The sequence below is a fragment of the Conger conger genome, chromosome 16 (assembly GCF_963514075.1).
Source record: "Conger conger chromosome 16, fConCon1.1, whole genome shotgun sequence".
NCBI lineage: Eukaryota > Metazoa > Chordata > Actinopteri > Anguilliformes > Congridae > Conger > Conger conger.
In genome coordinates, this window is record NC_083775.1 from 40,321,361 (window position 1) to 40,349,117 (window position 27,757).

Below are 27,757 nucleotides of genomic sequence, written 5' to 3' on the forward strand. Positions count from 1 at the left end.
CATATACGTTTTATGTATGTATGTATATAATGTATATAATATGTGTATGTATAGTATGTATGTATGTATGTATAATATATGTACATGTATATATATTATACATACATGCATACATACATAGAAAAACAGCTTGGCTTGGTCTGCATGCAAATATATCCTAAAAATAGACACACGAGTAGAGGAAAGTGCTGTTTGCATCCTGACCGCTGATGTCAGTGGTGTCGCAATACTGTGTCCGTCTGTTATTTACAGTTCAATGGTCCGTCGTCATGTGAGATGAGCTGAAGTTTATACAAATTAAACATGGCGGCCGTGAGTGCTCAAAAGCAACGCCGCAGTTAACTCAGTAGGCTAGCGCAGATAAGTACATCAATGTCTTTAGACGGGAACTGAAAGAACGACACTACCTGTAAAAACAACAGAAGTGGCATAAAGCAAGGACAAAGAAATCCAAAGGCATCGGAACGCGTCTGGTTTCGCAAATCACTGCTCTAATTGTCAGGTAAACAAAACAAAATAGCTAGCTAGCGTTAGCCTAGCTAACTAGACAACAAATCACAAAGATAAAGGCTACAGGTAAGTTGGATATCTAGATGGCAATTTATATCTACATATGTAAAATAACGGGTTTGTGCAGTGCGGATGAATGCCCCACTCTGCTAGCTTGATAAACATGCTTAGCTAACTAAACAACCAGTTGCTAGCTAGCTAACGTTTAGCTACGTATTAATTTAGCTTGTTCGATGGTTAAGGCTAAACTTACTTGCCGTTTGCGTTTCAGTTAACTTCGTCTAGAGCTAGCTAGTTATATTATTAGCAGTCCCAGTTAGCTAACGTTAGCTAATTAGCCCAAGCAAGCTATCGTTGCCTTCCAAATTAGGGGGTGCCCTAACTTTATATGAGATAATTAAATGGCTAAGGGCTTGTTCCTCGGAGCTCATGGCTTCAATTCTCGGGTGGTGCGCTGCTCTTTTCTTCAGCAAGGCAATTAACCTGACCTGCTTCTGTCGCGTGTAACTTGTAATCGGTGAAGGCCACTCGGGGTAAGAGCGTCTGCTAAATGTGATCTTTAATAAAGACGTTAAAAAGGCAGCACGTAGCTATCTAAAAAATGTCGCAGCCTTACTATCAAGCTCTCTAGAATAAATATTGCATCAAGCAAGTCATGGCACAGGTAGCCTATATCTGAGGTCCAAGTGTCCTCCAGTCCTGGAGGATTGCATAGGGTTTGGTTTTCGGTGGTCACCTTTCACCAGTAAATTTAAACTACAAATCCCTGCAGACACTGGCCTTTCCGGACTTGAGTTTGGCACCCTTGATAGGGGCACTGTATGGGCATTCAGCTGATGTTCTTAGCCATGGTGACTAAAACGACAACGAATCTGCAATTCCCTGGAGAGAGAGAATGGCCGCCTCGGTTAACAACTTGCTGACTAGCCTATTGCACAACAAACTATTGGACTGTTGAACATCAAAACGTTATACAAACCAGGACGACTACCTGAACAAGTATTACACAGCATTGAGTGAACAACACCAAAGACTTCTGTTGAGTCTAGTGTGTGATCCTAGTTATTTGCATCAGGGGTTTCCAACCCTGGCCCTTGAGAGAACCACCGTTTGCCAGATTTGATTCCGATCCCTGTCTTGATTATTGTTTTGCTGAAACAGAATTTAACACAATGCTAGATTAGCTCCTGCTATCTCATTTAACTATTTTTCCAAAAATGGACTTCAGTTCAGTGTTCAGTCAGCTCGATTCAATTCGTTAGTTGATTCACTAAATGTTCATCAATAAAGTAAAGTAAAAGTGTCTGATTAAAAAAAACAGCTCTTGGGTCAATGAGGCCCAGTAACAATTTCTGTCAGGCTGGATAACACAGACCTTTTGTTGTAAATGGATCATTTTAATTGTGTTGAACACAACAAAGTGTGGTGTCATGTCCCGTAAGGCATTTTTCTACATTTTTTAATGCAATTTTTATGAAATAATTAGTTGTAAATGTTTTACTTCCTGAGCACAACATTCTTGTTGACACCTCACCTTGAGTATTTGTCACTGGCCCTCTTACTTCAGGGATGCAGTTCAGATTGGAATAAAAACCACAACCACTCCTTGGTGGGAGCCCTCAATTGAGGTCACTGGGGTTAAAATAGTGTCCAAGGTCCACAGGGTCATGGTGTTTTATAGGGCACCCCGCAGGAGCCGGACAGACTGTGTGTCAGATATGCGCTTCTTCTCAGAATTAGTGCTGTAGGCCAACAAGCTTATTATTCTTGTGTTTTTGAGCTTTTCGTATCATCCTGGAATATTCCATTTGTGTTCCATACTGATTCAAGTAAAACAGTTGCAATTTTGGTAGAAGTACGATGCATATTTTACCTGCTGTTTTTCCAAGCTGTTTGTAAAACGTCTTCCTACCTAATATGATGTATGTTTTTCCATAATTATAGGATGACATTGCAAAATGTTAACACTGACCACAGGAGGCGGTCAGGAGGGGTTAGGGACTTTTCAGAAAAACCTGCTCTTTACGAATGTTTTGTGGCCATTTTTTATACTAAAAACCAGAAAGAGAAGGCTGATGCATGTGGGCCTTTAATTTTTGTTCTTTCTGGGCTGTTAATGCTTTGTAGATAACGGCAGTCCTATGCTCCAGTATGTTTGTCTAAGCTCTGTGGTATATCAAGCCACCAATACCAGCCCAAACCTGTCAGATTGCTTGACTCGTATATAGCTATATATTGCAGATTGAAAACCATTAGAAACCACACAGGTTTTGTTTGGTCATGTAAGTCACTTGAGGCGGCACGGATGGTGCAGTGGGTAGCACTGCCGCCTCACAGCAAGGAGGTCCTGGGTTCGAATCCCCGTCGGCCGGGGCCTCTCTGTGTGGAGTTTGCATGTTCTCCCTGTGTCTGCGTGGGTTTCCTCCGGGTACTCCGGTTTCCTCCCACAGTCCAAAGGCATGCAGGTTAGGCTGATTGGAGAGTCTAAATTGCCCGTAGGTATGAGTGTGTGAGTGAATGGTGTGTGTGCCCTGCGATGGACTGGCGACCTGTCCAGGGTGTATTCCTGCCTTTCGCCCAATGTATGCTGGGATAGGCTCCAGCCCCCCTGCGACCCTGTTCAGGATAAGTGGGTTAGGATAATGGATGGATGGATGGATGGATGGATGGATGTAAGTCACTTGGCCAGTCTAAAACCTTCAACTATTTCACCCTAATAAAGTCCTTTGGCAGTGTGTTTTGGGTCATTGTTTTTCTGCATGATGAAGTTCCTCCCATTTAGTTTGGATGCATTCCATGTTGGCAGACAGAATATTTTTGTATACTTCTGAATTTTTTGCTACCATCAGGAGTTACATCATCAATAAAGATTAGTGAGCCCACTCCAGAAGCAGCCATGGAAACCCAAGCCATAGCACTTCCTCCACCGTGCTTCATAGATGAGCTTGTGTGTTTTGTACCTTGAGCCGATTCCTTCTTTCTACACACTTGGGTTTTTCCATCAGAGGTTAATCGCCGTCTCATCAGCCCATAAAACTTTGTTTCAGAACTTCTGTGGCCCATCTCTGTACTTATTTGCAAATTGTAATTGCGCCTTCCAATTCTTACTACTGATGAGTGGTTTGCATCTTGTGGTATGGCCTCTATATTGCTGCTCTCTAAGTCTTCTTCGAACGGTTGATTGAGATCTCTTCATCTCTGCCCTGTGGAGATTGTTGGAGATTGTTTGTGATGTTAGGGCGACATTGGCTCAGGAGGTAAGAGCAGTCAGGGTTGCCGGTTAAATCCGGCCCTGGGTGTGTCGAAGTGTCCCTGAGCAAGACACCAAACCCCAAATTGCTCCTGACGAGCTGGTTGGTGTCGTGCATGGCAGCCAGTCGCCGTGTGTGTGTGTGTGTGTGTGAATGGGTGAATTTGAAGCATCAATTGTACAGTGCTTTGGATAAAGGCTCTATATAAATTCCAACCATTTGCCATTTACTATGTCACTGACTGATGACATTTCCTTCCCAGCTCTCAAAATGTTTCTGTCATCAACTGCTGTTGTTTTCCTTGTTCGACCTGTTTGATATCTGTTGCTCAGTATGCCTGTGGTTTCTTTCTTTGTCAGGACATTCCGAGTTGTTGTACAATGGCTTGTGCAATGACTCTGATCGATTTCCCCTCTTTTCTCAGCTTCAAAATGGCTTGCTTTTCTCCCAAAGACAGCTCTCATGTTCATGTTGGTTTATCTTGTCTAACACAAATGCAGTCTTCACAGGCAAAACCCAAGGCTAAAAAGAGTAGACATTCAGAACTATTTATTGTTTAACACATCAATCTAACAGGACACATCTGGGCAACAAGAAACAACTGTCACGTTTCAACAACTTTTGCTCATCAAAAACAAAGGAATTGACCAATACCTTTGGAGGGGACTGTATATACTTATAAACCTCTGCTGTGTTGGTGTTAACATAGCCTTCAGTCTTTTTGAGGAATTTAATAGGTAAATTAGGAATGTCCAAACGTGCGCCCATGCTCTCTCATGCACACACGCACACACACACGCACACACACACGCGCACACACACACGCACACGCACGCACGCACGCACACACGCACACACGCACACACGCACACACGCACACGCACACACACACACACTCACTCACACACTCACACGCACACGCACACGCACACGCACACACGCACACACATACACACTATATTTCCAAGAGGGTACTATCTGCTGAGTGGGGACTATGAGTTCTAGAACATTTGCTGACACACACACACACACACACACACACACACTGACTTACTCTTCCCCCACTTCCCCATAACAGAGATGGCTAAATGCATGTATCACGAGTTTCTTTGACCTTTCAATTCCCAGTTTTTGCATGACGCTATAGCAACAACATACACCAAGTAACAGCTATGTTGCCAAAGGCTGTAAATATTAACTAATTAATTTCATTATAATCTTAATATCAGTTTTTTACGTTGTGCCATTACTACTTTCCTCGACTCCTACAGTCTCAAGTTGTACATTACATTACATTATTGGCATTTGGCAGGCGCTTTTATCCAGAGCGATGTACAACAAAGTGCATACCCATAACCAGGGCTAAGTGCGCTGAAAGACCCTAGAGGGAAGTACAATTTCAATTGCTACCCGTACAACAAAGATAAGGACCAGGGCCCATCTTTTTTTTTTTTAATAAACAAATAAACAAACAAGCAACAAAAAATATTTTTAAAATACAAGATGGGGGAAAAAAAAACATTGTATGAATGAATAATAAATGAATAAAAAAAAAAACCAGGTAAAGGCCATCCGGAGAGAAATAAGATGAGGCTTGTGTGTCCATACAGCAGTGATGGCCCTCGCTGAGCCAGACTCCGATGCCACGCCCTTCTTCAGCGATGACAGCGAGGCCGAGGGGGCCGACGGGCCGGAGGCGGGGCTTGGCCAGGAGTTGCCGCCCAGCGGGGTGACCGATCGGAGGGCGCATCTGACCGTGGGTGTGCTCTGCTTCATCAACCTGCTGAACTACATGGACCGATTCACTGTGGCTGGTACAGCACTGCCCCTGTCCTGTGTCCTGAGTCTGCCAACATCACAACTGCCCCAGATCCATTTTAGACTAACCCCACTGAGTCTGCCAACATCACAACTGCCCCAGATCCATTTCAGACTAACCCCACTGAGTCTGCCAACATCACAACTGCCCCAGATCCATTTTAGACTAACCCCACTGAGTCTGCCAACATCACAACTGCCCCAGATCCATTTCAGACTAACCCCACTGAGTCTGCCAACATCACAACTGCCCCAGATCCATTTCAGACTAACCCCACTGAGTCTGCCAACATCACAACTGCCCCAGATCCATTTCAGACTAACCCCACTGAGTCTGCCAACATCACAACTGCCCCAGATCCATTTCAGACTAACCCCACTGAGTCTGCCAACATCACAACTGCCCCAGATCCATTTCAGACTAACCCCACTGAGTCTGCCAACATCACAACTGCCCCAGATCCATTTCAGACTAACCCCACTGAGTCTGCCAACATCACAACTGCCCCAGATCCATTTTAGACTAACCCCACTGAGTCTGCCAACATCACAAGTCACAAGACACAAATTTGTGTTGGGATTTATATTCAGTGTCCCAGTATTCCAAATAGGAGCGCTTTGCGGTTTGGATTTGTGTCATGGCTTGGTTTACTCTAATCTGAGTTTGGTTAGCAGTGCTGGTCTTACTATGATTTGCTTGTTTACTAAATTCACCTGTGCCGGCTAATTTCCAGATCACCTGAGGGGACTGGACTTGAGTTTTGTGTGCCTCAAACCGGAGGGAGTTTTAATGGAGATGTAGCCAACATTTCACAGGTCTTTTTTGATTGTCTCTCCCTCTCTCTCAGGTGTTCTTCCAGACGTCGAGCAGTTCTTCCAGATTGATGACAGCAAGTCTGGGCTTCTGCAGACGGGTAGGATTCAGTCCACAGAGGGCGTGTGCGTGTGCGTGTGCGTGTGCGTGTGCGTGTGCGTGTGCGTGTGTGTGTGTGTGTGTGTGTGTGTGTGTTGGCCAGTGCGGGACCCAGAGGGCTCGGTGTGTTCAGTGAGGATGATGAAGATGGGGATGGGATGTGCTTTTCCCTCTCCTTGTTCACCTTTGAGCCAAGCTTTGAGTGTAGGATGTTGCTGTGTTCAGTAATTCAGTGTGATTCATTGTGGGAAGGGTCTGTTGTCAGTCATACATGATCAGCCTTCCCAAGATATACTTTTATTAGAGATGTGTCAGGTGCTAACATTAGCTGTAATGCTTGTAGAAATAAATGGTAGCAACAGTTGTGAATGGCAAAGGAGTACTCAGCCTGTTGCTGCTCTAAAAGACTGAATGGAAGTGGATTGGTAACTTCATGAAGGGTGCTGCTCCTGATAACAATGATTATAAATCCTTCCTCTCTGTCTGCCCCCCCCCCCCCCTCTTTTCTTAGTGTTTATCTGCAGCTATATGATTCTGGCTCCGGTGTTTGGTTACCTTGGCGACAGGTACAACAGAAAGCTGATCATGTGCGTGGGCATCAGCTTTTGGGCTATGGTCACTTTAGCCAGCTCCTATACGCCCAAAGACGTGAGTCCGTCCTTGTCTGTCCTCCTATTATACCTGACAGATTCATGATGTGCAAAGGAAGCCATGTATAATTGGGCTGCTCTGAAGCGTGTCAGGTGTAACGTGTAAGGGCACACAGATGGGACTGAGGGATTTGACTTTATGCCCCTGTGCACTCGCTCCCTCAGTATTTCTGGGCGCTGCTCCTCACCCGAGGTTTGGTGGGGGTGGGGGAGGCCAGTTACTCCACCATAGCCCCCACCATCATCGCCGATCTCTTCGTGAACGAGAAGAGGACCCGGATGCTCTCAATCTTCTACTTTGCCATCCCTGTGGGCAGGTGAGGGCAGTTCTACAACTATGAGGACAAGTGTTAACCTAGCACACTGCATATTGTGCTTCTCTATCGGGTAGCACACTGCATGTACAGTGCTTCTCTATAGCCTAGCACACTGCATGTACAGTGCTTCTCTATAGCCTAGCACACTGCATGTACAGTGCTTCTCTATAGCCTAGCACACTGCATGTACAGTGCTTCTCTATAGCCTAGCACACTGCATGTACAGTGCTTCTCTATAGCCTAGCACACTGCATGTACAGTGCTTCTCTATAGCCTAGCACACTGCATGTACAGTGCTTCTCTATAGCCTAGCACACTGCATGTACAGTGCTTCTCTATAGCCTAGCACACTGCATATACAGTGCTTCTCTATAGCCTAGCACACTGCATATACAGTGCTTCTCTATAGCCTAGCACACTGCATGTACAGTTCTTCTCTATAGCCTAGCACACTGCATGTACAGTGCTTCTCTATAGGGTAGCACACTGCATGTACAGTGCTTCTCTATAGGGTAGCACACTGCATGTACAGTGCTTCTCTATAGCCCAGCACACTGCATATACAGTGCTTCTCTATAGCCTAGCACACTGCATGTACAGTGCTTCTCTATAGCCTAGCACACTGCATGTACAGTGCTTCTCTATAGGGTAGCACACTGCATATACATATGTTTCATGTTGTTCCCACAAATAAGTGCCGCATAAGTCATCACAAACAGTGGAATTGCCCATATATTTGAAAGGTCCTTAGCAACACAAAAACTGGCCTTCACAAGTTTCCCTTGTGATTACAGTAAATTCATTACTTTACCATAATTACATCTGTCAAGAGAAACTTTGAATTAATTTTTAAGATTGGTCTTGTCCATTTGTAACGTCAGTCACAAAAAGCATTTATTTTATTGCAGCTTTGATGTTTTTAGCTTTCCATCATGATTTTCTTTTTTGTGCCTCTTACTCAAGGCTATGAGTAACTTATCCATAGCAAACAAAACCTCAGCTCGACTATTTCTGCTGACAGGGCTGGTTTTGAAATATGTAATGTCAGTCACTTTTTAAAAAAGGATCAGAATTTCATTCAATTAATTTAAGCTCTATATACAAATGTTAATTTTACCCAAATCAATAGATACGACCTCATTTGGATGTTGAAAATTGGAAATAGTTTTCTCATGTTCATACTGCCTGTTCAAAATGATGTGTTCTACTCAAACATACAAGTACTGAAATTCATTTTTAGTTCTAAGTATTTTGTCATTAACGGCAAGGCTCCACTGCAGCCATCAACGTCAGCTAGTTTGTCAATGTACAGACAATCGATCGGGTCCCACAGAACATTTTATTTTTCTCCCTCTATAATAAGGTGCTCGTCATCCATTTGTGCTTGAAGTTCTGGCCGGGAGTGTTAGCTGTGCTCGTTCACAACACCTGGAGTACATGCAGCATCTTGTAACCCACGTGAATAGCCACCCACTTCATAAGTTGTATGGAGTTAAATAAGAAAAAATAAGTTCAACAACTACATTTCTTAAAATCAATTCACTAAATGGGAATGCACATGCGCGTCAACCATCGTGAAATGAACCTCGGCGATTCTCTAACTTTGACGCTGCCATCGAACGTGACGCGATGGCTATTGTGGACCCACTGTAATTAATTATAATTAATCGCTGTCCTGCTCTCCTCTCAGTGACTGTTGCACGCTCCTCTCTCCTCTCAGTGACTGTTACACGCCCCTCTCTCCTCTCAGTGACTGTTACACGCTCCTCTCTCCTCTCAGTGTCTGTTACATGCTCCTCTCTCCTCTCAGTGACTGTTACACGCTCCTCTCTCCTCTCTCAGTGTCTGTTACACTCTCCTCTCAGTGTCTGTTACACGCTCCTCTCTCCTCTCAGTGTCTGTTACACACTCCTCTCTCCTCTCAGTGACTGTTACACGCTCCTCTCTCCTCTCAGTGACTGTTACACGCTCCTCTCTCCTCTCAGTGACTGTTACACGCTCCTCTCTCCTCTCAGTGTCTGTTACACACTCCTCTCTCCTCTCAGTGTCTGTTACACGCTCCTCTCTCCTCTCAGTGACTGTTACACGCTCCTCTCTCCTCTCTCAGTGTCTGTTACACTCTCCTCTCAGTGTCTGTTACACGCTCCTCTCTCCTCTCAGTGTCTGTTACACACTCCTCTCTCCTCTCAGTGACTGTTACACGCTCCTCTCTCCTCTCAGTGACTGTTACACGCTCCTCTCTCCTCTCAGTGACTGTTACACGCTCCTCTCTCCTCTCAGTGTCTGTTACACACTCCTCTGTCCTCTCAGTGTCTGTTACACGCTCCTCTCTCCTCTCAGTGACTGTTACACGCTCCTCTCTCCTCTCAGTGTCTGTTACACGCTCCTCTCTCCTCTCAGTGACTGTTACACACTCCTCTCTCCTCTCAGTGACTGTTACACGCTCCTCTCTCCTCTCAGTGTCTGTTACACGCTCCTCTCTCCTCTCAGTGTCTGTTACACACTCCTCTCTCCTCTCAGTGTCTGTTACACGCTCCTCTCTCCTCTCAGTGACTGTTACACGCTCCTCTCTCCTCTCAGTGTCTGTTACACGCTCCTCTCTCCTCTCAGTGACTGTTACACACTCCTCTCTCCTCCCAGTGTCTGTTACACGCTCCTCTCTCCTCTCAGTGTCTGTTACACGCTCCTCTCTCCTCTCAGTGTCTGTTACACGCTCCTCTCTCCTCTCAGTGTCTGTTACACGCTCCTCTCTCCTCTCAGTGTCTGTTACACGCTCCTCTCTCCTCTCAGTGACTGTTACACGTTCCTCTCTCTTCTCTCCTCTCAGTGTCTGTTACACGCTCCTCTCTCCTCTCAGTGTCTGTTACACGCTCCTCTCTCCTCTCAGTGTCTGTTACACGCTCCTCTCTCCTCTCAGTGTCTGTTACACGCTCCTCTCTCCTCTCAGTGTCTGTTACACGCTCCTCTCTCCTCTCAGTGTCTGTTACACGCTCCTCTCTCCTCTCAGTGTCTGTTACACGCTCCTCTCTCCTCTCAGTGACTGTTACACGTTCCTCTCTCTTCTCTCCTCTCAGTGTCTGTTACACGCTCCTCTCTCCTCTCAGTGACTGTTACACGTTCCTCTCTCTTCTCTCCTCTCAGTGTCTGTTACACGCTCCTCTCTCCTCTCAGTGACTGTTACATGCTCCTCTCTCCTCTCAGTGTCTGTTACACGCCCCTCCTCTCAGTGACTGTTACACGTTCCTCTCTCCTCTCTCCTCTCAGTGTCTGTTACACGCTCCTCTCTCCTCTCAGTGTCTGTTACACGCTCCTCTCTCCTCTCAGTGTCTGTTACATGCTCCTCTCTCCTCTCTCTGTGTCTGTTACATGCTCCTCTCTCCTCTCTCAGTGTCTGTTACACACTCCTCTCTCCTCTCTCAGTGTCTGTTACACGCTCCTCTCTCCTCTCAGTTACTGTTACACGCTCCTCTCTCCTCTCAGTGTCTGTTACACGCTCCTCTCTCCTCTCAGTGTCTGTTACACGCTCCTCTCTCCTCTCAGTGTCTGTTACACGCTCCTCTCTCCTCTCAGTGTCTGTTACACGCTCCTCTCCTCTGTGTCTGTTACACGCTCCTCTCTCCTCTCAGTGTCTGTTACACGCTCCTCTCTCCTCTCAGTGTCTGTTACACGCTCCTCTCTCCTCTCAGTGTCTGTTACACGCTCCTCTCTCCTCTCAGTGTCTGTTACACGCTCCTCTCTCCTCTCAGTGTCTGTTACACGCTCCTCTCTCCTCTCAGTGACTGTTACACACTCCTCTCTCCTCTCAGTGACTGTTACACACTCCTCTCTCCTCTCAGTGTCTGTTACACGCTCCTCTCTCCTCTCAGTGTCTGTTACACTCTCCTCTTAGTGACTGTTACACGCTCCTCTCTCCTCTCAGTGACTGTTACACGCTCCTCTCTCCTCTCAGTGTCTGTTACACGCTCCTCTCTCCTCTCAGTGTCTGTTACACGCTCCTCTCTCCTCTCAGTGTCTTTTACACTCTTCTCTCAGTGACTGTTACACGCTCCTCTCTCCTCTCAGTGACTGTTACACGCTCCTCTCTCCTCTCAGTGTCTGTTACACGCTCCTCTCTCCTCTCAGTGTCTGTTACACGCCCCTCCTCTCAGTGACTGTTACACGTTCCTCTCTCTTCTCTCCTCTCAGTGTCTGTTACACGCTCCTCTCTCCTCTCAGTGACTGTTACATGCTCCTCTCTCCTCTCAGTGTCTGTTACACGCCCCTCCTCTCAGTGACTGTTACACGTTCCTCTCTCCTCTCAGTGTCTGTTACACGCTCCTCTCTCCTCTCAGTGTCTGTTACACGCTCCTCTCTCCTCTCAGTGTCTGTTACACGCTCCTCTCTCCTCTCAGTGTCTGTTACATGCTCCTCTCTCCTCTCTCAGTGTCTGTTACATGCTCCTCTCTCCTCTCTGTGTCTGTTACACGCTCCTCTCTCCTCTCAGTGACTGTTACACACTCCTCTCTCCTCTCAGTGTCTGTTACATGCTCCTCTCTCCTCTCAGTGTCTGTTACACGCTCCTCTCCTCTCAGTGTCTGTTACACGCTCCTCTCTCCTCTCAGTGTCTGTTACACGCTCCTCTCTCCTCTCAGTGTCTGTTACACGCTCTTCTCTCCTCTCAGTGACTGTTACACGCTCCTCTCTCCTCTCAGTGACTGTTACACTCTCCTCTCTCCTCTCAGTGACTGTTACACGCTCCTCTCTCCTCTCAGTGTCTGTTACACGCTCCTCTCCTCTCAGTGTCTGTTACACGCTCCTCTCTCCTCTCAGTGTCTGTTACACGCTCCTCTCTCCTCTCAGTGACTGTTACACGCTCCTCTCTCCTCTCAGTGACTGTTACACGCTCCTCTCTCCTCTCAGTGACTGTTACACGCTCCTCTCTCCTCTCAGTGACTGTTAAACGCTCCTCTCTCCTCTCAGTGTCTGTTAAACACTCCTCTCTCCTCTCTCTCTCAGTGGCTTCGGCTACATTGTAGGCTCCAAAGTGAATGATGTGGCAAAGGACTGGCACTGGGCTCTACGGGTGAGTTTTTTTTCATGAGGTGTGTGTTTGTGTGTTTGTGTGTGTGCGCCCGCCCGCCCGTGTGTGTTGGTGGTTTTGAGACCGCAATTGCATATTGCACGTGTCTGCTCATAACATGAGCAAACTATCCACATAAACAATGCCTGATTATTGTGTGGTTAAAGACTGCCAAGATAATATTGTGTAAAAAAAAAAAAAGGAAACTTTTGTACAGAATAGGATGGGTTTTGCAAAGACAACGGTTCTAAAGCCAGATGCTGTGCCAACTGTCAATCAAGAGCAAGATAAGGTTTGTTCCTTTGAAGACAACAACAGTTGATGACAGAAACATTGTGGGAGCTGTCAGAAAAAAGGTGAATTCAGCAGTCTAAAAACACATGCAGCAAGCCAATGACTGAAAACACACTGCCAACACAACAAAGGACTTCATTCGGGAAGGTTTTAGACTGGCCAAGTCAATCACAGACCTTAACCTGATTGAGCATGCATTTCACCTCCTGAAGAGGAGATAGTTTTGGGGAGTTTGCAACATGGCTCAGGCCGTAAGAGCAGTCGTCTGGCAGTCAGAGGGTTGCCGGTTCGATCCCCCGCCCGGGCTGTGTCGAAGTGTCCCTGAGCAAGACGCCTAACCCCCAAATGCTCCTGACGAGCTGGTCGGCACCTTGCATGGCAGCCAATCGCCGTTGGTGTGTGAGTGTGTGTATGAATGGGTGAATGAGAAGCATCAATTGTACAGCGCTTTGGATAAAGGTGCTATATAAATGCCAACCATTTACCATTGACCATTTAACTGAAACAGGCTGCAGTAAAAGCCTGGAAAAGCATCACAAAAGAAGAACGAAGCAGTTTGGTGATGTCAAAGGGTCGCAGGCTTGACCCTTTGACCATCCATAACGCAGTGCCAGTGTCACTCCTTCATGTAATCGAATTAACGCAAGGCTTCACATTGAGGACATAATGTTTAAACCATTGTAAGCACATTTAAGATGATGTAGCCGGAGAATAGATAATTAAATTAGATAATAATTAAAACTATGATGTCTCCTCAAAAGAAGTCCTTACTGGAGGCTTGAGGAAGTCAGATGCAGCACTCCAGTGCGTTGACTACAGTCTGTGACACATAGCAATCTAGGTAACACAGAAAGTTTTGTGACAATTAAACTGGCGGGCTGCCACAGTTGAGTTTGAGAAATGCCAGGATATTTGTTGGTTACGTTTTTTTCTTAAATTCATGTCATTTTTTTTGTGGTCATGCATGCGTGTGTGTGTGTGTATGCGTGCGTGTGTGTATGCGTGCGCGTGTGTGTATGCGTGCGTGCGTGCGTGTGCGTGTGTGCACGTGTGTGTGTATGCGTGCGTGCGTGTGTGTGTATGCGTGCGTGTGCGTGTGTATCCGTGCGTGTGTGTGTGTATGCGTGTTTGCGTGCGTCTGTGTCTGCGTGCGCGTTTTAACTGCTCTTGTGCCCGTAGGTAACTCCCGGCTTGGGGCTGTTGGCGGTGCTGCTGCTGGTGGTGGTGGTGAAGGAGCCGAAGAGAGGGGCCATTGAAGCTCGTCCAGAGCACTGCCTGCACAGAACCAGCTGGGCCTCAGACATCCTGGCGCTCAGCAAAAAGTAGGCCCCTCTGCCCCTGCCCTGCCCTTAATTCCTTCTCTATCTTCACCTGCTGCCCCCAACCACCTTCTGTATCTTTGTTTGCGGTTCTGGTTATGGCTTATATTCATATTTGCGGTTGTGTTGTGCTTATGGTTTGCGTTCATGTTTGCGGTTGTGTTGTGCTTATGGTTTGCGTTCATGTTTGCGGTTGTGTTGTGGTTATTGTTTATGTTCATGTTTGAGGTTGCGTTGTGGTTGCGGGGCGACATGGCTCAGGCAGTAAGAGCAGTCGTCTCATTGGCTCAGGCAGTAAGAGCAGTCGTCTGGCAGTTGGAGGGTTGCCGGTTCGATCCCCCGCCTAGGCTGTGTTGAAGTGTCCCTGAGCAAGACACCTAACCCCCAAATCCTCCTGACGAGCTGGTTGGCGCCTTGCATTGGTGTGTGAGTGTGTGTATGAATGGGTGAATGAGAAGCATCAATTGTACAGCGCTTTGTATAAAGGCGCTATATAAATGCATTGGTGTGTGAGTGTGTGTATGAATGGGTGAATGAGAAGCATCAATTGTACAGCGCTTTGTATAACGGCGCTATATAAATGCCAACCATTTACCATTTGTGGATTATGTTCATGTTTGCGGATGTGTTGTGGTTATTGTTTATGTTCATGTTTGCGGATGTGTTGTGGTTATTGTTTATGTTCATGTTTGAGGTTGCGTTGTGGTTTATGTTCATGTTTGAGGTTGCGTTGTGGTTATGGTTTATGTTCATGTTTGCGGTTGTGTTGTGGTTGTGGTTTATGTTCATGTTTGCGGTTGTGTTGTGGTTAATGTTCATGTTTGCGGTTGTGTTGTGGTTTATGTTCATGTTTGCGGTTGTGTTGTGGTTTATGTTCATGTTTGCGGTTGTGTTGTGGTTAATGTTCATGTTTGAGGTTGTGTTGTGGTTGTGGTTTATGTTCATGTTTGCGGTTGTGTTGTGTTCTCCTCTCCCACAGTATGAGCTTCATCCTCTCCACCCTGGGCTTCACCGCGGTGGCGTTTGTGACTGGATCTTTGGCCCTCTGGGCCCCAACCTTCCTCTTCAGGGCTGCTGTCTTCACCGGAGAGAAGCCCCCCTGCCACTCTGAGCCCTGCGATACCTCCGACAGGTGAGTCTGTGGACAGGTAACACTTCTGATACCTCCGACAGGTGAGTCTGTGGACAGGTAACACTTCTGATACCTCCGACAGGTAATACTTCTGACACCTCCGACAGGTGAGTCTGTGGACAGGTAACACTTCTGACACCTCCAACAGGTGAGTCTGTGGGCAGGTAACAGTTCTGACACCTCCAACAGGTGAGTCTGTGGGCAGGTAACACTTCTGACACCTCCAACAGGTGAGTCTGTGGGCAGTTAACACTTCTGACACCTCCAACAGGTGAGTCTGTGGGCAGGTAACACTTCTGACACCTCCAACAGGTGAGTGTGTGGGCAGGTAATGCCTCCGACAGGTCTGTCGGGTAAGTCTGCACAGGTAGCACCTCTGACAGGTGAGTCTGTGCTATCAGACATATAGGTTCTGGAAAAGGTTCAAAGTAGGGCAACCAGATTGATTCCATGTATAAAAGATGAAAGTTATGGGACTTAAGATGCTTAATCTCTTAGTAAAAGCTTAGTAAAAGGAGACTTAGGGGAGATTTGATTGAAGCTTTCATCATTAAAGGGATTAATGAAGTGAACTACAGGCGATTCTTCAGGGTGAGTGAGCATTGCTTGTCTGAATGCCGTGTTCTCATCATTATGTTATGTTAAGTTGGGGCTCCGGCAGGTCAGTCTTTAGACCGATACAGTCTCCGACAGGAAATACCTTTCGCAGTATTCCTATCGATGGGACACGTTAACAGAAAACGGTCAAGGGTGAAGAGAGTGGACTCATACCCTATACCATGAATGCCCCTATACCAGCCGTTGGAACAATTGAACATTGTGGATTCCATTTCGAGATTCTAGATTTATAGAAAAATTTAAAGTTGCTGTAACACAACAAGGAAAACGGATTAATATGGTCTATTTCAAATGCCCTCTGTCTGGATATTACAACACTCATTTTGTACTCGAAATAGAGGTGAAGAAGATTAGCTGTTAAACACAAGAACAAATGCAAACAGAAGAGGCTGATCAGAAACGATGAACTTCTTGCTTTTGGAAAGGTCACATAGCTGCACTGAAGGCCGCCTTCAGAATCTCAAATTGGCTGAACGGAGAATGTAGGCAGCATATCAAACTGTTAGAAAATATGCTAAAGTATCATCATCATCATAGCTTTCGCTGTATTATTGTAATTATAACTGTATATAAGTTAATATAAGCATGTTCCTGTATTTTGAGCTGAAGGCTAAAAGCTGTGTTATGTCCCCCAGCCTGTATTTTGGGATAATTACCTGTGTGACGGGAATCCTGGGCGTGGCCAGCGGAGTGGAGGTGAGCCGGAGGCTGAGGCAGACCACCCCACGGGCGGACCCGCTGGTCTGTGCGGCCGGCCTGCTCCTGGCTGCTCCCTTCCTCTACCTGGCCATCGTCTGCGCGCAGGCCAGCACCGTCGCCACATACGTGAGAGCCGCCTCTCTCCGACACTCTGACAGCTTACAGTTATGATGCGTTGTGTGTTCAGTGATGCTCTTCTGCATACCACTGTTGTAATGTGTGGTTATTTGTGTTACTGTCACCTCCCTGTCAGCTTTGACCAGTCTGGCCATTCTCCTCTGCAATAGTATATACTATAGCAATAGTAACAACAATAACAAGAATAACAACATCCATAAAGATAATAAATCAATGAGACATGTACAGTCAGGTCCATAAATATTGGGATGTGCTTTAACTGCAGACTTTCAGCTTTAATTTGAGGGTATTTGCATCCAAATCAGGTGAACGGTGTAGGAATTACAACAGTTTGTATATGTGCCTCCCACTTTTTAAGGGACCAAAAGTAATGGGACAAACTAACAATTAATCAAACTTTCACTTTTTAATACTTGGTTGCAAATCCTTTGCAGTCAATTACAGCCTGAAGTCAGGAACACATAGACATCACCAGATGCTGGGTTTCATCCCTGGTGATGCTCTGCCAGGCCTCTACTGCAACTGTCTTCAGTTCCTGCTTGTTCTTGGGGCATTTTCCCTTCAGTTTTGTCTTCAGCAAGTGAAATGCATGTTAAATCGTATTCAGGTCAGGTGATTGGCTTGGCCATTGCATAACATTCCACTTCTTTGCCTTAAAAAACTCTTTGGTTGCTTTCGCAATATGCTTCGGGTCATTGTCCATCTGCACTGTGAAGCGCCGTCCAATGAGTTCTGAAGCATTTGGCTGAATATGAGCAGATACTATTGCCCGAAACACTTCATAATTCATCCTGCTGCTTTTGTCAGCAGTCACATCATCAATAAATACAAGGGAACCAGTTCCATTGGCAGCCATACATGCCCACGCCATGACCCTCCACCACCATGCTTCACTGATGAGGTGGTATGTTTTGGATCATGAGCAGTTCCTTTCCTTCTCTTCCCATCATTCTGGTACAAGTTGATCTTTGTCTCATCTTTCCATAGGATGTTGTTCCAGAACTGTAAAGGCTTTTTTAGATGTTGTTTGGCAAACTCTAATCTGGTCTTCCTGTTTTTGAGGCTCACCAATGGTTTACATCTTGTGGTGAACCCTCTGTATTCACTCTGGTGAAGTCTTCTCTTGATTGTTGACTTTGACACACATACACCTACCTCCTGGAGAGTGTTCTTGATCTGGCCAACTGTTGTGAAGGGGTTTTTCTTCACCAGGGAAAGAATTCTTCTGTCATCCACCACAGTTTTTTTCCGTGGTCTTCCGGGTCTTTTGGTGTTGCTGAGCTCACTGGTGCGTTCTTTCTTTTTAAGAATGTTCCAAACAGTTGGCCACACCTAATGTTTTTGCTATTTCTCTGATGGGTTTGTTTTGATTTTTCAGCCTAATGATGGCTCATATTGAGAGTTGACAGCAACAGATTCCAAATGCAAATAGCACACTTGAAATGAACTCTAGACCTTTTATCTGCTCCTTGTAAATGAGATAATGAGGGAATAACACCCACCTGGCCATGGAACAGCTGAGCAGCCAATTGTCCCATTACTTTTGGTCCCTTAAAAAGTGGGAGGCACATATAGAAACTGTTGTAATTCCTACACCGTTCACCTGATTTGGATTTAAATACCCTCAAATTAAAGCTGAAAGTCTGCAGTTAATGCATATATTGTTTGTTTCATTTCAAATCCATTGTGGTGATGTATAGGGCCAAAAAGAGGAGAATTGTGTCAATGTCCCAATATTTATGGACCTGACTGTATGTGTACCTTTTTCAATTGCATGCGTGTTATCACTGAGCCTATGTGTCTCTGCTTTGTATCTCTGTTGAGGGCCTGATAACTATTCAGTGTGTTTTGGGACTGTTGTTCCAGTGGTCCAGACAGGAGTTTTTGATGTGTTTTATAATTTGGTTGACTCTAATGGGCAGTTGTGAAGCAGTGCTGGTGTGAAGCTGGTTTGTTTGTGTTTGTGGGTGTTAATGTTAGTCTAGAAAGGTTCAGAACCAGCTGACTGAGGGGATACTCTTGGGTTTGGAGTGCCATGAATTGTAATGAATGAGTTTGGTGGACTCATTTTTAGATGGTCAATGAAATGCAATGCCCTTTTCTGAATTTGAATGAGAATTGGGAATCTGCCTAATTCAGCCCTGCATGCATTATTAGGGGCATGTCTATGTACTTGTAGTATTTCAGTTTTTACAGAATTCTGCATGCAGGGTTTTCCCATGTGGTTTAGTCTTGCTGACTGAGTGGACCTCATATTTCACTTCCATATAGCATAATAGACAAGGATGACAGTGTCAGATTTTTGAGCAGATTCTAATGGGAATATTTATTATCCAGGTAGTCGTAGCTTAGTGTGTGTTCTAGCGTGGTGCTAGAGTAAAGAGGCATCTGCTTTCCTGAGACCCGGGCTTCTTTCGGAAGATCATCATTTTTGTCTTTGTCAAAACTGGGCCTTGACAGTAAATTTGACAGTGTTGGGGAAAAATGCCCTTTTTAACATTTCACAGGTGAACATCGTCTGATGAAACAGATCCCAGTAAAAACAACGATAGCTATACTTGAGTTTAACTTTCGTATTTATTTGCAAAGTAATAACAGAAAGTGAAAAAGCTTACCGGCTTTCTGATTTGAATCACACATAGTAAGACTTATACACACTTTTCCAGAAAGACATGAAGCTGGCCATGAACATTTATCAGTATTTTGTCTTCTGAATACCCCTTGTTGATGGTAAATAGGCATTTATATAGCGCCTTTATCCAAAGCGCTGTACAATTGATGCTTCTCATTCACCCATTCATACACACCCTCACACACCAATGGTGATTGGTGGCCATGCAAGGCACCGACCAGCCCGTCAGCAGCATTTGGGGGTTAGGCGTCTTGCTCAGTGACACTTCGACACAGCCCGGGCGGGGGATCGAACCAGCAACCCTCCGACTGCCAGATGACTGCTCTTACTGCCTGAGCCATGTCGCCCCTTGTTGACCTTGCTGTAAGACCAGAATGTGCTAGCTGAGAAGCGGAGACATTAAGGTCAAAGGCCGTTTGTCTGCTGGAAGAGAGCACTTAAGACAAAAAGTGGTCTAATAGTAAGACAATATTTCTCCAGCAGGTCCAGAGGCTGCTGTACCCTCTGTGCTAACACCACCATTAACTAACTCATTTATGTAGATATTGAACAATGTTGGACTCAAACTGCGGCCCTGTCTCACTCTACGACCCTTTGTCAAGAAATCAGTTCTTTTTTTTGCCAATTTTACAGCGCACTTGTTAGTCATATAAATTGACTTAATTATGTGATACACTTTACCCCCTACACCCACAGTGCCTGTTGAACCTGTTCCTCATCAAGGTGCTTCTCAGTTTTGTGTCTTGTGACTGTGGTTAGGAAGTGTACTGTCTTTTTAGGACCAGATTCATTTTACTTTTCATCAATGCTTTTGTGTGCGATTCCCAATAAGTGATATAATTTAGTTTCAGTTTAGTTGCAATGTGGTTGATTGTAATTGGTTTTGTAGTTTTGTTCTGACCCTGAACCAGTGAGGGGTTTGTATGTGTTGGTGTATGGTTCAGGGCCAGTTGAGTGAGGGGTTGTTGGAGTGAGGGGTTGTTGTTGGTATCACAGGGCTTTGTATTGTCTCTCTCTATCTTCCTCCATTTTGAGTCACAGTATTGACTCCATTCCCTTCCCACCCAGGTGTTTATTTTCTTTGGAGAGACCTTCCTGTCCATGAACTGGGCGATTGTAGCTGACATACTGCTGGTGAGTCCCTCTCTTATCCTTCTGCTGTAATGATGCTTACACGTGCTTTAAACACACTTTACACACACTTTACAGCACCACCAGCACTTACACAGTGTGAAACCATGCAAATGGTTTTGCTTCCTCTTTGTGGCTTCATAAGAGGCTAGGTGAAGAAGCTGGAATAGGACATGGGGCAGTGTCTCTGCATGGTAAAAGTGCTGCACCTCAGTACAGAACTGAACAGAGGTCTGACTTGCCTCTCATCTCTCATTTTCTCCAGTACGTTGTTGTGCCAACACGTCGCTCCACAGCCGAAGCATTTCAGATTGTGGTTTCCCACCTGCTGGGAGATGCCGGGAGCCCCTACCTCATTGGTGTGGTCAGTACCATCGCCCTATTGGCTGAAACACACCTCCCAATGTTTGACATGCACTCAGACTCATTGGCTCACACACTCTTTTTCAGTAGTTTTCAGATCAACATTCTTTCATTTGTATATTTTGGATGGTAACACATTTTGTTGAACATGGGATCTGCAGGTATTGGTTTGAGATTTTAGTATTTAGTATTTATGCATATAAGTATTTATGCATATAAGTGTACCAGCATGCACTCCCTCCCCAGGTGTCAGACTCCCTGCGGAAATCAGACTCGTACCTCTGGCAGTTCCGCTCTCTCCAGCTCTCCCTCCTGCTCTGCTCCTTCGTGGCTGTAGGGGGCGGGGCCTTCTTCCTGGCCACCGCCCTCTTCGTGGAGAAAGACCGGCAGCTAGCGGAGAGCTCTGCACACTCAGGTGATAGCACACGCGCAACCACAAACACAACCCACTGACCAGCTGAAGTCCCTAACCCCTACCCCTCTGCCTCCTGCGGTCAGCTCTCTGTGTTAGCACAGTCAGCTCTCTGTGTTAGCACAACCTCTCTGTGTTAGCACGGTCAGCTCTCTCTGTTAGCACGGTCAGCTCTCTGTGTTAGCACGGTCAGCTCTCTCTGTTAGCACGGTCAGCTCTCTGTGTTAGCACGGTCAGCTCTCTGTGTTAGCACGGTCAGCTCTCTGTGTTAGCACGACCTCTCTGTGTTAGCACGGTCAGCTCTCTCTGTTAGCACGGTCAGCTCTCTGTGTTAGCACGGTCAGCTCTCTGTGTTAGCACGACCTCTCTGTGTTAGCATGGTCAGCTCTCTGTGTTAGCACGGACAGCTCGCTGTTAGCACGGTAAGCTCTCTGTGTTAGCATGGTCAGCTCTCTGTGTTAGCACGGACAGCTCGCTGTTAGCACGGTAAGCTCTCTGTGTTAGCATGGTCAGCTCTCTGTGTTAGCACGGACAGCTCTCTGTGTTAGCATGGACAGCTCTCTGTGTTAGCAAGGACAGCTCTCTGTGTTAGCACGGACAGCTCTCTGTGTTAGCACGGTCAGCTCTCTGTGTTAGCACACTCAGGTGATAGCACACGCGCAACCACAAACACAACCCACTGACCAGCTGAAGTCCCTAACCCCTACCCCTCTGCCTCCTGCGGTCAGCTCTCTGTGTTAGCACGGTCAGCTCTCTGTGTTAGCATGGACAGCTCTCTGTGTTAGCACGGTCAGTTCTCTGTGTTAGCATGGTCAGCTCTCTGTGTTAGCACAAGCTCTCTGTGTTAACATGGACAGCTCTCTGTGTTAGCACGGACAGCTCTCTGTGTTAGCACGGACAGCTCTCTGTGTTAGCACGGACAGCTCTCTGTGTTAGCACGGTCAGCTCTCTGTGTTAGCACAAGCTCTCTGTGTTAGCATGGACAGCTCTCTGTGTTAGCATGGACAGCTCTGTGTTAGCATGGACAGCTCTCTGTGTTAGCACGGACAGCTCTCTGTGTTAGCACGGACAGCTCTCTGTGTTAGCACGGTCAGCTCTCTGTGTTAGCACAAGCTCTCTGTGTTAGCACGAGCTCTCTGTGTTAGCATGGACAGCTCTCTGTGTTAGCATGGACAGCTCTGTGTTAGCATGATCAGCTCTCTGTGTTAGCACGGACAGCTCTCTGTGTTAGCACGGACAGCTCTCTGTGTTAGCCCGGTCAGCTCTCTGTGTTAGCACGGTCAGCTCTCTGTGTTAGCATGGACAGCTCTCTGTGTTAGCACGGTCAGCTCTCTGTGTTAGCACAAGCTCTCTGTGTTAGCATGGTCAGCTCTCTGTGTTAGCACAAGCTCTCTGTGTTAGCATGGTCAGCTCTCTGTGTTAGCATGGTCAGCTCTCTGTGTTAGCACGGACAGCTCTCTGTTAGCACGGTCAGCTCTCTGTGTTAGCACAAGCTCTCTGTGTTAGCACGGTCAGCTCTCTGTGTTAGCACAAGCTCTCTGTGTTAGCACGGTCAGCTCTCTCTGTTAGCACGGTCAGCTCTCTGTGTTAGCACGGTCAGCTCTCTCTGTGTTAGCACGGTCAGCTCTCTGTGTTAGCACGGTCAGCTCTCTGTGTTAGCACGACCTCTCTGTGTTAGCACGGTCAGCTCTCTCTGTTAGCACGGTCAGCTCTCTGTGTTAGCACGGTCAGCTCTCTGTGTTAGCACGACCTCTCTGTGTTAGCATGGTCAGCTCTCTGTGTTAGCACGGACAGCTCGCTGTTAGCACGGTAAGCTCTCTGTGTTAGCATGGTCAGCTCTCTGTGTTAGCACGGACAGCTCGCTGTTAGCACGGTAAGCTCTCTGTGTTAGCACGGACAGCTCTCTGTGTTAGCACGGTCAGCTCTCTGTGTTAGCACAAGCTCTCTGTGTTAGCATGGACAGCTCTCTCTGTTAGCATGGACAGCTCTCTGTGTTAGCACGGACAGCTCTCTGTGTTAGCACGGACAGCTCTGTGTGTTAGCATGGACAGCTCTCTGTGTTAGCATGGACAGCTCTCTGTGTTAGCATGGACAGCTCTCTGTGTTAGCATGGACAGCTCTCTGTGTTAGCATGGACAGCTCTCTGTGTTAGCACGGTCAGCTCTCTGTGTTAGCACGGTCAGCTCTCTGTGTTAGCACGGTCAGCTCTCTGTGTTAGCACGGTCAGCTCTCTGTGTTAGCATGGACAGCTCTCTGTGTTAGCATGGACAGCTCTGTCTGTTAGCACGGTGGCGAAAGTGTAGCTTAAGTGGAGAGAATATAATTGTGAAGGAGAGGGAGAGAGGAGCAAAATAACTGGTAAATAACTAACTGACAACTACCCCTCTGCCTCCTGCGGTCAGCTCTCTGTGTTAGCACGGTCAGCTCTCTGTGTTAGCATGGACAGCTCTCTGTGTTAGCACGGTCAGTTCTCTGTGTTAGCACGGTCAGCTCTCTGTGTTAGCACAAGCTCTCTGTGTTAGCACGGTCAGCTCTCTGTGTTAGCACAAGCTCTCTGTGTTAACATGGACAGCTCTCTGTGTTAGCACGGACAGCTCTCTGTGTTAGCACGGACAGCTCTCTGTGTTAGCACGGTCAGCTCTCTGTGTTAGCACAAGCTCTCTGTGTTAGCACGAGCTCTCTGTGTTAGCATGGACAGCTCTGTGTTAGCATGGACAGCTCTCTGTGTTAGCACGGACAGCTCTCTGTGTTAGCACGGTCAGCTCTCTGTGTTAGCCCGGTCAGCTCTCTGTGTTAGCACGGTCAGCTCTCTGTGTTAGCATGGACAGCTCTCTGTGTTAGCACGGTCAGCTCTCTGTGTTAGCACAAGCTCTGTGTTAGCATGGTCAGCTCTCTGTGTTAGCACAAGCTCTCTGTGTTAGCATGGTCAGCTCTCTGTGTTAGCATGGTCAGCTCTCTGTGTTAGCACGGACAGCTCTCTGTGTTAGCACGGACAGCTCACTGTATTAGCATGGACAGCTCTCTCTGTTAGCATGGACAGCTCTCTGTGTTAGCACGGACAGCTCTCTGTGTTAGCATGGACAGCTCTCTGTGTTAGCATGGACAGCTCTCTGTGTTAGCATGGACAGCTCTCTGTGTTAGCACGGTCAGCTCTCTGTGTTAGCACGGTCAGCTCTCTGTGTTAGCACGGTCAGCTCTCTGTGTTAGCACGGTCAGCTCTCTGTGTTAGCACGGTCAGCTCTCTGTGTTAGCATGGACAGCTCTGTCTGTTAGCACGGTGGCGAAAGTGTAGCTTAAGTGGAGAGAATATAATTGTGAAGGAGAGGGAGAGAGGAGCAAAATAACTGGTAAATAACTAACTGACAACTAGATCAACAGGGTTCTCAAAAGGTGTCGAAAGGCTCAGTTTATTTAGCAACGTCATTCGCATTCACTAAAGTTTCTGGATTCTTAACACACTGATGGAAATGGGGAGGAGTTATAACTGGGTGATATCGTCGTGTTTGGGGTGGAGCTCATTTTCTTTATTGTCGGCTAACGTTCAATTAGCGATGCACTAAAAATGAAAGAAGTAGATTACACATAAAATTAATCTGTGGGGAGGAACTGCATATGAAATAATGATTGTTGAGTTTGAATAATTTTTATGTATTTATATATTTATTTTTCTCAGGCGATGAACCCATTGTCGTGCCAAAGAGAGGGAGGTCCACGAAGGTGCCCGTTTCCAGCGTTCTGATTTGACGACAGGAGGAAGTTACGCTGGGAGAGTCCTGAGGAAGCTCCAGGGGGGAGTGGCCAAGCCTTTCTGCCAATCCCGCCGCTGCACACACGAATAGCCAAGGACTGTTTCCTGTTTAGGGAATATTTTAATGGTTATTTATTACTATTGTCTTTTTTTTTGTTTTGTTTATATTGCTGTTAATTCTTTGTTTGGGAACATTCTGATTTGCTTGAAAATGTACAATTATTGTAAGATACGGACTTTCTAAGATTGGTTCAGCATAGCTATCCGAGTTCCTTTCCCCTACTCTGTGTGTGTGTGTGTGTGTGTGTGTGTGTGTGTGTGTGTGTGTGTGTGTGTAGGTGTGGGGACAGGCTGTTTGCCGCAATCCCAGTGCTGCCACTAGGGGCAGTGACAGGTATGCAGTGACAGATCTGTTTTCATGAAGACGGGTTCATATAATCACATCTCACCGTCTGACGGAAGCCCGTTTAGAGTATTTTGGGAGCTTGGAGTAAAAAAAGGGTTTAAGAGTACAATACTGAATTTTGATGAGTGTCACTGTTTTAAGAGTTTAGGGTGGTTTGTTCGGAATGCTCCCTTGTAGTTCCCTTGCAGTATTTGCCTCACAGAAACCAGGGGTGGTAGTTGAATTAAACCTGTTCTTGTCAAGGGGAAAGACTAAAATAGTTATGGCAAACTTCAGGGATATTTTACCACTTGTGTGTGTTCTGTTGTTGTGATACTTTTCCATTAATTGCACAGTTTTCCGTTATCTTGCCTCACCTAGTTTCTTGGGTCTGAATCAAAAGCTAAATTAAAGCGCTATTAAAACGAAAATGGAAACCAGCACAATCTGCAGCTCTTTAGAACCAGGAGCGAGGACCACTGGTCTACTGTATAATCCTGCAGTGTAACTGCTCTACTGTATAGTCCTGCATTGTAATGGACACAGCATCATGCTTCTACATATTTCTGGGTTTTACTTCAGTCTCGGACTATTAATCTCATTGTCTTAAAGGGGCAGTTCACCCAAAAAAATGTTAGATACAGTTCCCCTTGATATAGTGGACCTCTCTGGATCTCATCTTCCATACTAATCAATGCACCGTCAATTTACATGCAAAAAAATCAACAGGAACATCTCTGTCCGAATATACTGACGTAGTTACAGACTTCAACAGAGCTCAAAATAGCACATTTAATCGAGAATTAGTCAACCATCCACTCAAGCACACACAAATTCAAAAAGTCATCAAATCTCAATGTATTCACATCTCAGCGAAACTATCTGGATGCTTAGATGGTACTCTGGGTAAGTGAAAACGTACTTTGATAAAAATGTTTGGGCGAACTGCCCCTATAAGACTACTAATGGTTTTTTAGGTCAATATCATTCATAATTATAGTCTATGTTCACCGAGCCAATGACTAATAACCATGAATGATAACCATGCTTCATTGCTTATCTTGGGAATTATACTTCCTTGTTTAGAAATAATATGCAGGTTTGTTATCGCAATGTTCTGCAGTTAAACGTTTGAGGGACTGTGGAGAGACATAGGGGTTCTTCTGGTGGCTAGTGGACTGGCTGCTGCTGAGGAAGCCTCTATTTTGGGACAGGAAGTGCAGACTGTGGCTGTGTTCAATGTAGTAGGAGTAGTATGCTGGTGTGTGGTTGTGAACACTGGTCTGTTAGGCCATTTCCTGTGTTTACATGATGCTCTCACAGTGAGTGACCTCCTCCTCCCAGGCCAATCGGCATGGATACAGTCCCTGATCTTCCTCACTAGTCGAGATCTGACAGGACTTCCACCAATCACAGAGTGCAAAGGTAGAACCGTGCAAATGGTGATTTTTAAATATTACTTCCTTGTCATCCGCAGGGAACCTGGGAATATATCCACAAATCACACTTGCCAGTGGTCTGTCTGGTTGTGGCAAACATACTTTGCCATTGGCAGAGCCCCTCCGTTCATATACACTACTGGTCTCCAACCCTGTTCCTGGAGAGCTACTGGGCCTGCTGGTTTTTGGTTTCACCTGTATAATCAGCACCCTGCTGAGACACAGGTAGCCAGGTGAGGTGAGTTAGCTGTGTAATCATCTGCTCTAATTGATTAAGTGCAGAGTAACAACAGAAACCAGCAGGCCCTGTAGCTCTCCAGGACCAGGGTTGGAGACCACTGAAGCACAGTCAGCCGTCAAAGAACGTGAGGCAACTTGACTTGAACATTAATGAGGACTTTGGAATAGTTTTCTTTGTTATGCCTTTATTGTATGTTGAAGAAATGATCATGAGATGCCAAGGGTGGGCTTCAGTTTGATTCCTTTTTTTTCTTTTTTGTTCTAACAAAGGCAATTGTTATATTCTAACTATGTTTTTTTTTTTTGTTTTTTTTAAAGAAACGTGTAACAAACAATATAAAATTGCTTTTTAGTGTCATTTTGTTGTCAATTTTTTTTCAATTAAAGGATGGTTAAAAATTGCTTCAGTCTGGTATCCAGCTTTGACTCTGACAGCTTTTTTGGTGGATATCTGATCTCAGTCAGCTGGTTCTGTTTTTTTGCACATCATCTTTGTGCCTGTTGTGTATGTTGAATTAGCATTCTGCAGTGCTTTTTCTAAGCTGTCTAGGTCGGTTTCCAAAAAGGCCATTTGGTGAATCCGAAGGGACACAGGGTAAACAAATTATGGGTCTTTTGAGGCTTGAATTACTCTACATTGGATACTACATTACCCTGGAAGAAATTTCCTGAAATGCACCTGTAAAAAC

The 27,757-nt window shown here is 46.0% G+C and overlaps 1 protein-coding gene across 5 annotated transcripts; it reads left to right on the forward strand.

The window, feature by feature from the left end:
• Nucleotides 1-252: 252 nt before the first annotated feature.
• Nucleotides 253-27,470, forward strand: spns1 (SPNS lysolipid transporter 1, lysophospholipid). Of its 5 annotated transcripts, XR_009705629.1 has the most exons (14): nucleotides 253-576; nucleotides 5,372-5,575; nucleotides 6,428-6,493; nucleotides 7,004-7,140; nucleotides 7,308-7,459; nucleotides 12,455-12,521; nucleotides 13,992-14,134; nucleotides 15,111-15,263; nucleotides 16,517-16,706; nucleotides 20,419-20,484; nucleotides 20,747-20,845; nucleotides 21,091-21,259; nucleotides 24,930-26,970; nucleotides 27,141-27,470. XR_009705629.1 is itself a non-coding variant. In XM_061225296.1 (13 exons), the coding sequence occupies exons 2-13, from the start codon at nucleotides 5,377-5,379 to the stop codon at nucleotides 24,998-25,000; spliced, it is 1,512 nt and encodes a 503-aa protein (XP_061081280.1). In that variant the 5' UTR covers nucleotides 253-576; nucleotides 5,372-5,376; the 3' UTR covers nucleotides 25,001-27,470. The 5 variants fall into 5 exon arrangements, 4 of the variants coding, with proteins under 4 accessions (XP_061081280.1, XP_061081282.1, XP_061081281.1 ...); XM_061225296.1 differs by having other exon boundaries at nucleotides 24,930-27,470; XM_061225298.1 differs by having other exon boundaries at nucleotides 5,375-5,575; nucleotides 24,930-27,470.
• Nucleotides 27,471-27,757: the final 287 nt, after the last annotated feature.

What these genes read in the sequence shown, in the direction of transcription:
- spns1 (XM_061225296.1), top strand. Translation starts at nt 5,377, where the DNA reads ATGGCCCTCGCTGAGCCAGACTCCGATGCCACGCCCTTCTTCAGCGAT. An exon ending in TTTGCCATCCCTGTGGGCAG is followed by an intron (nt 7,460 to 12,454) that starts GTGAGGGCAGTT and finishes TCTCTCTCTCAG; the next exon opens with TGGCTTCGGCTACATTGTAG. An exon ending in ACTGGCACTGGGCTCTACGG is followed by an intron (nt 12,522 to 13,991) that starts GTGAGTTTTTTT and finishes TTGTGCCCGTAG; the next exon opens with GTAACTCCCGGCTTGGGGCT.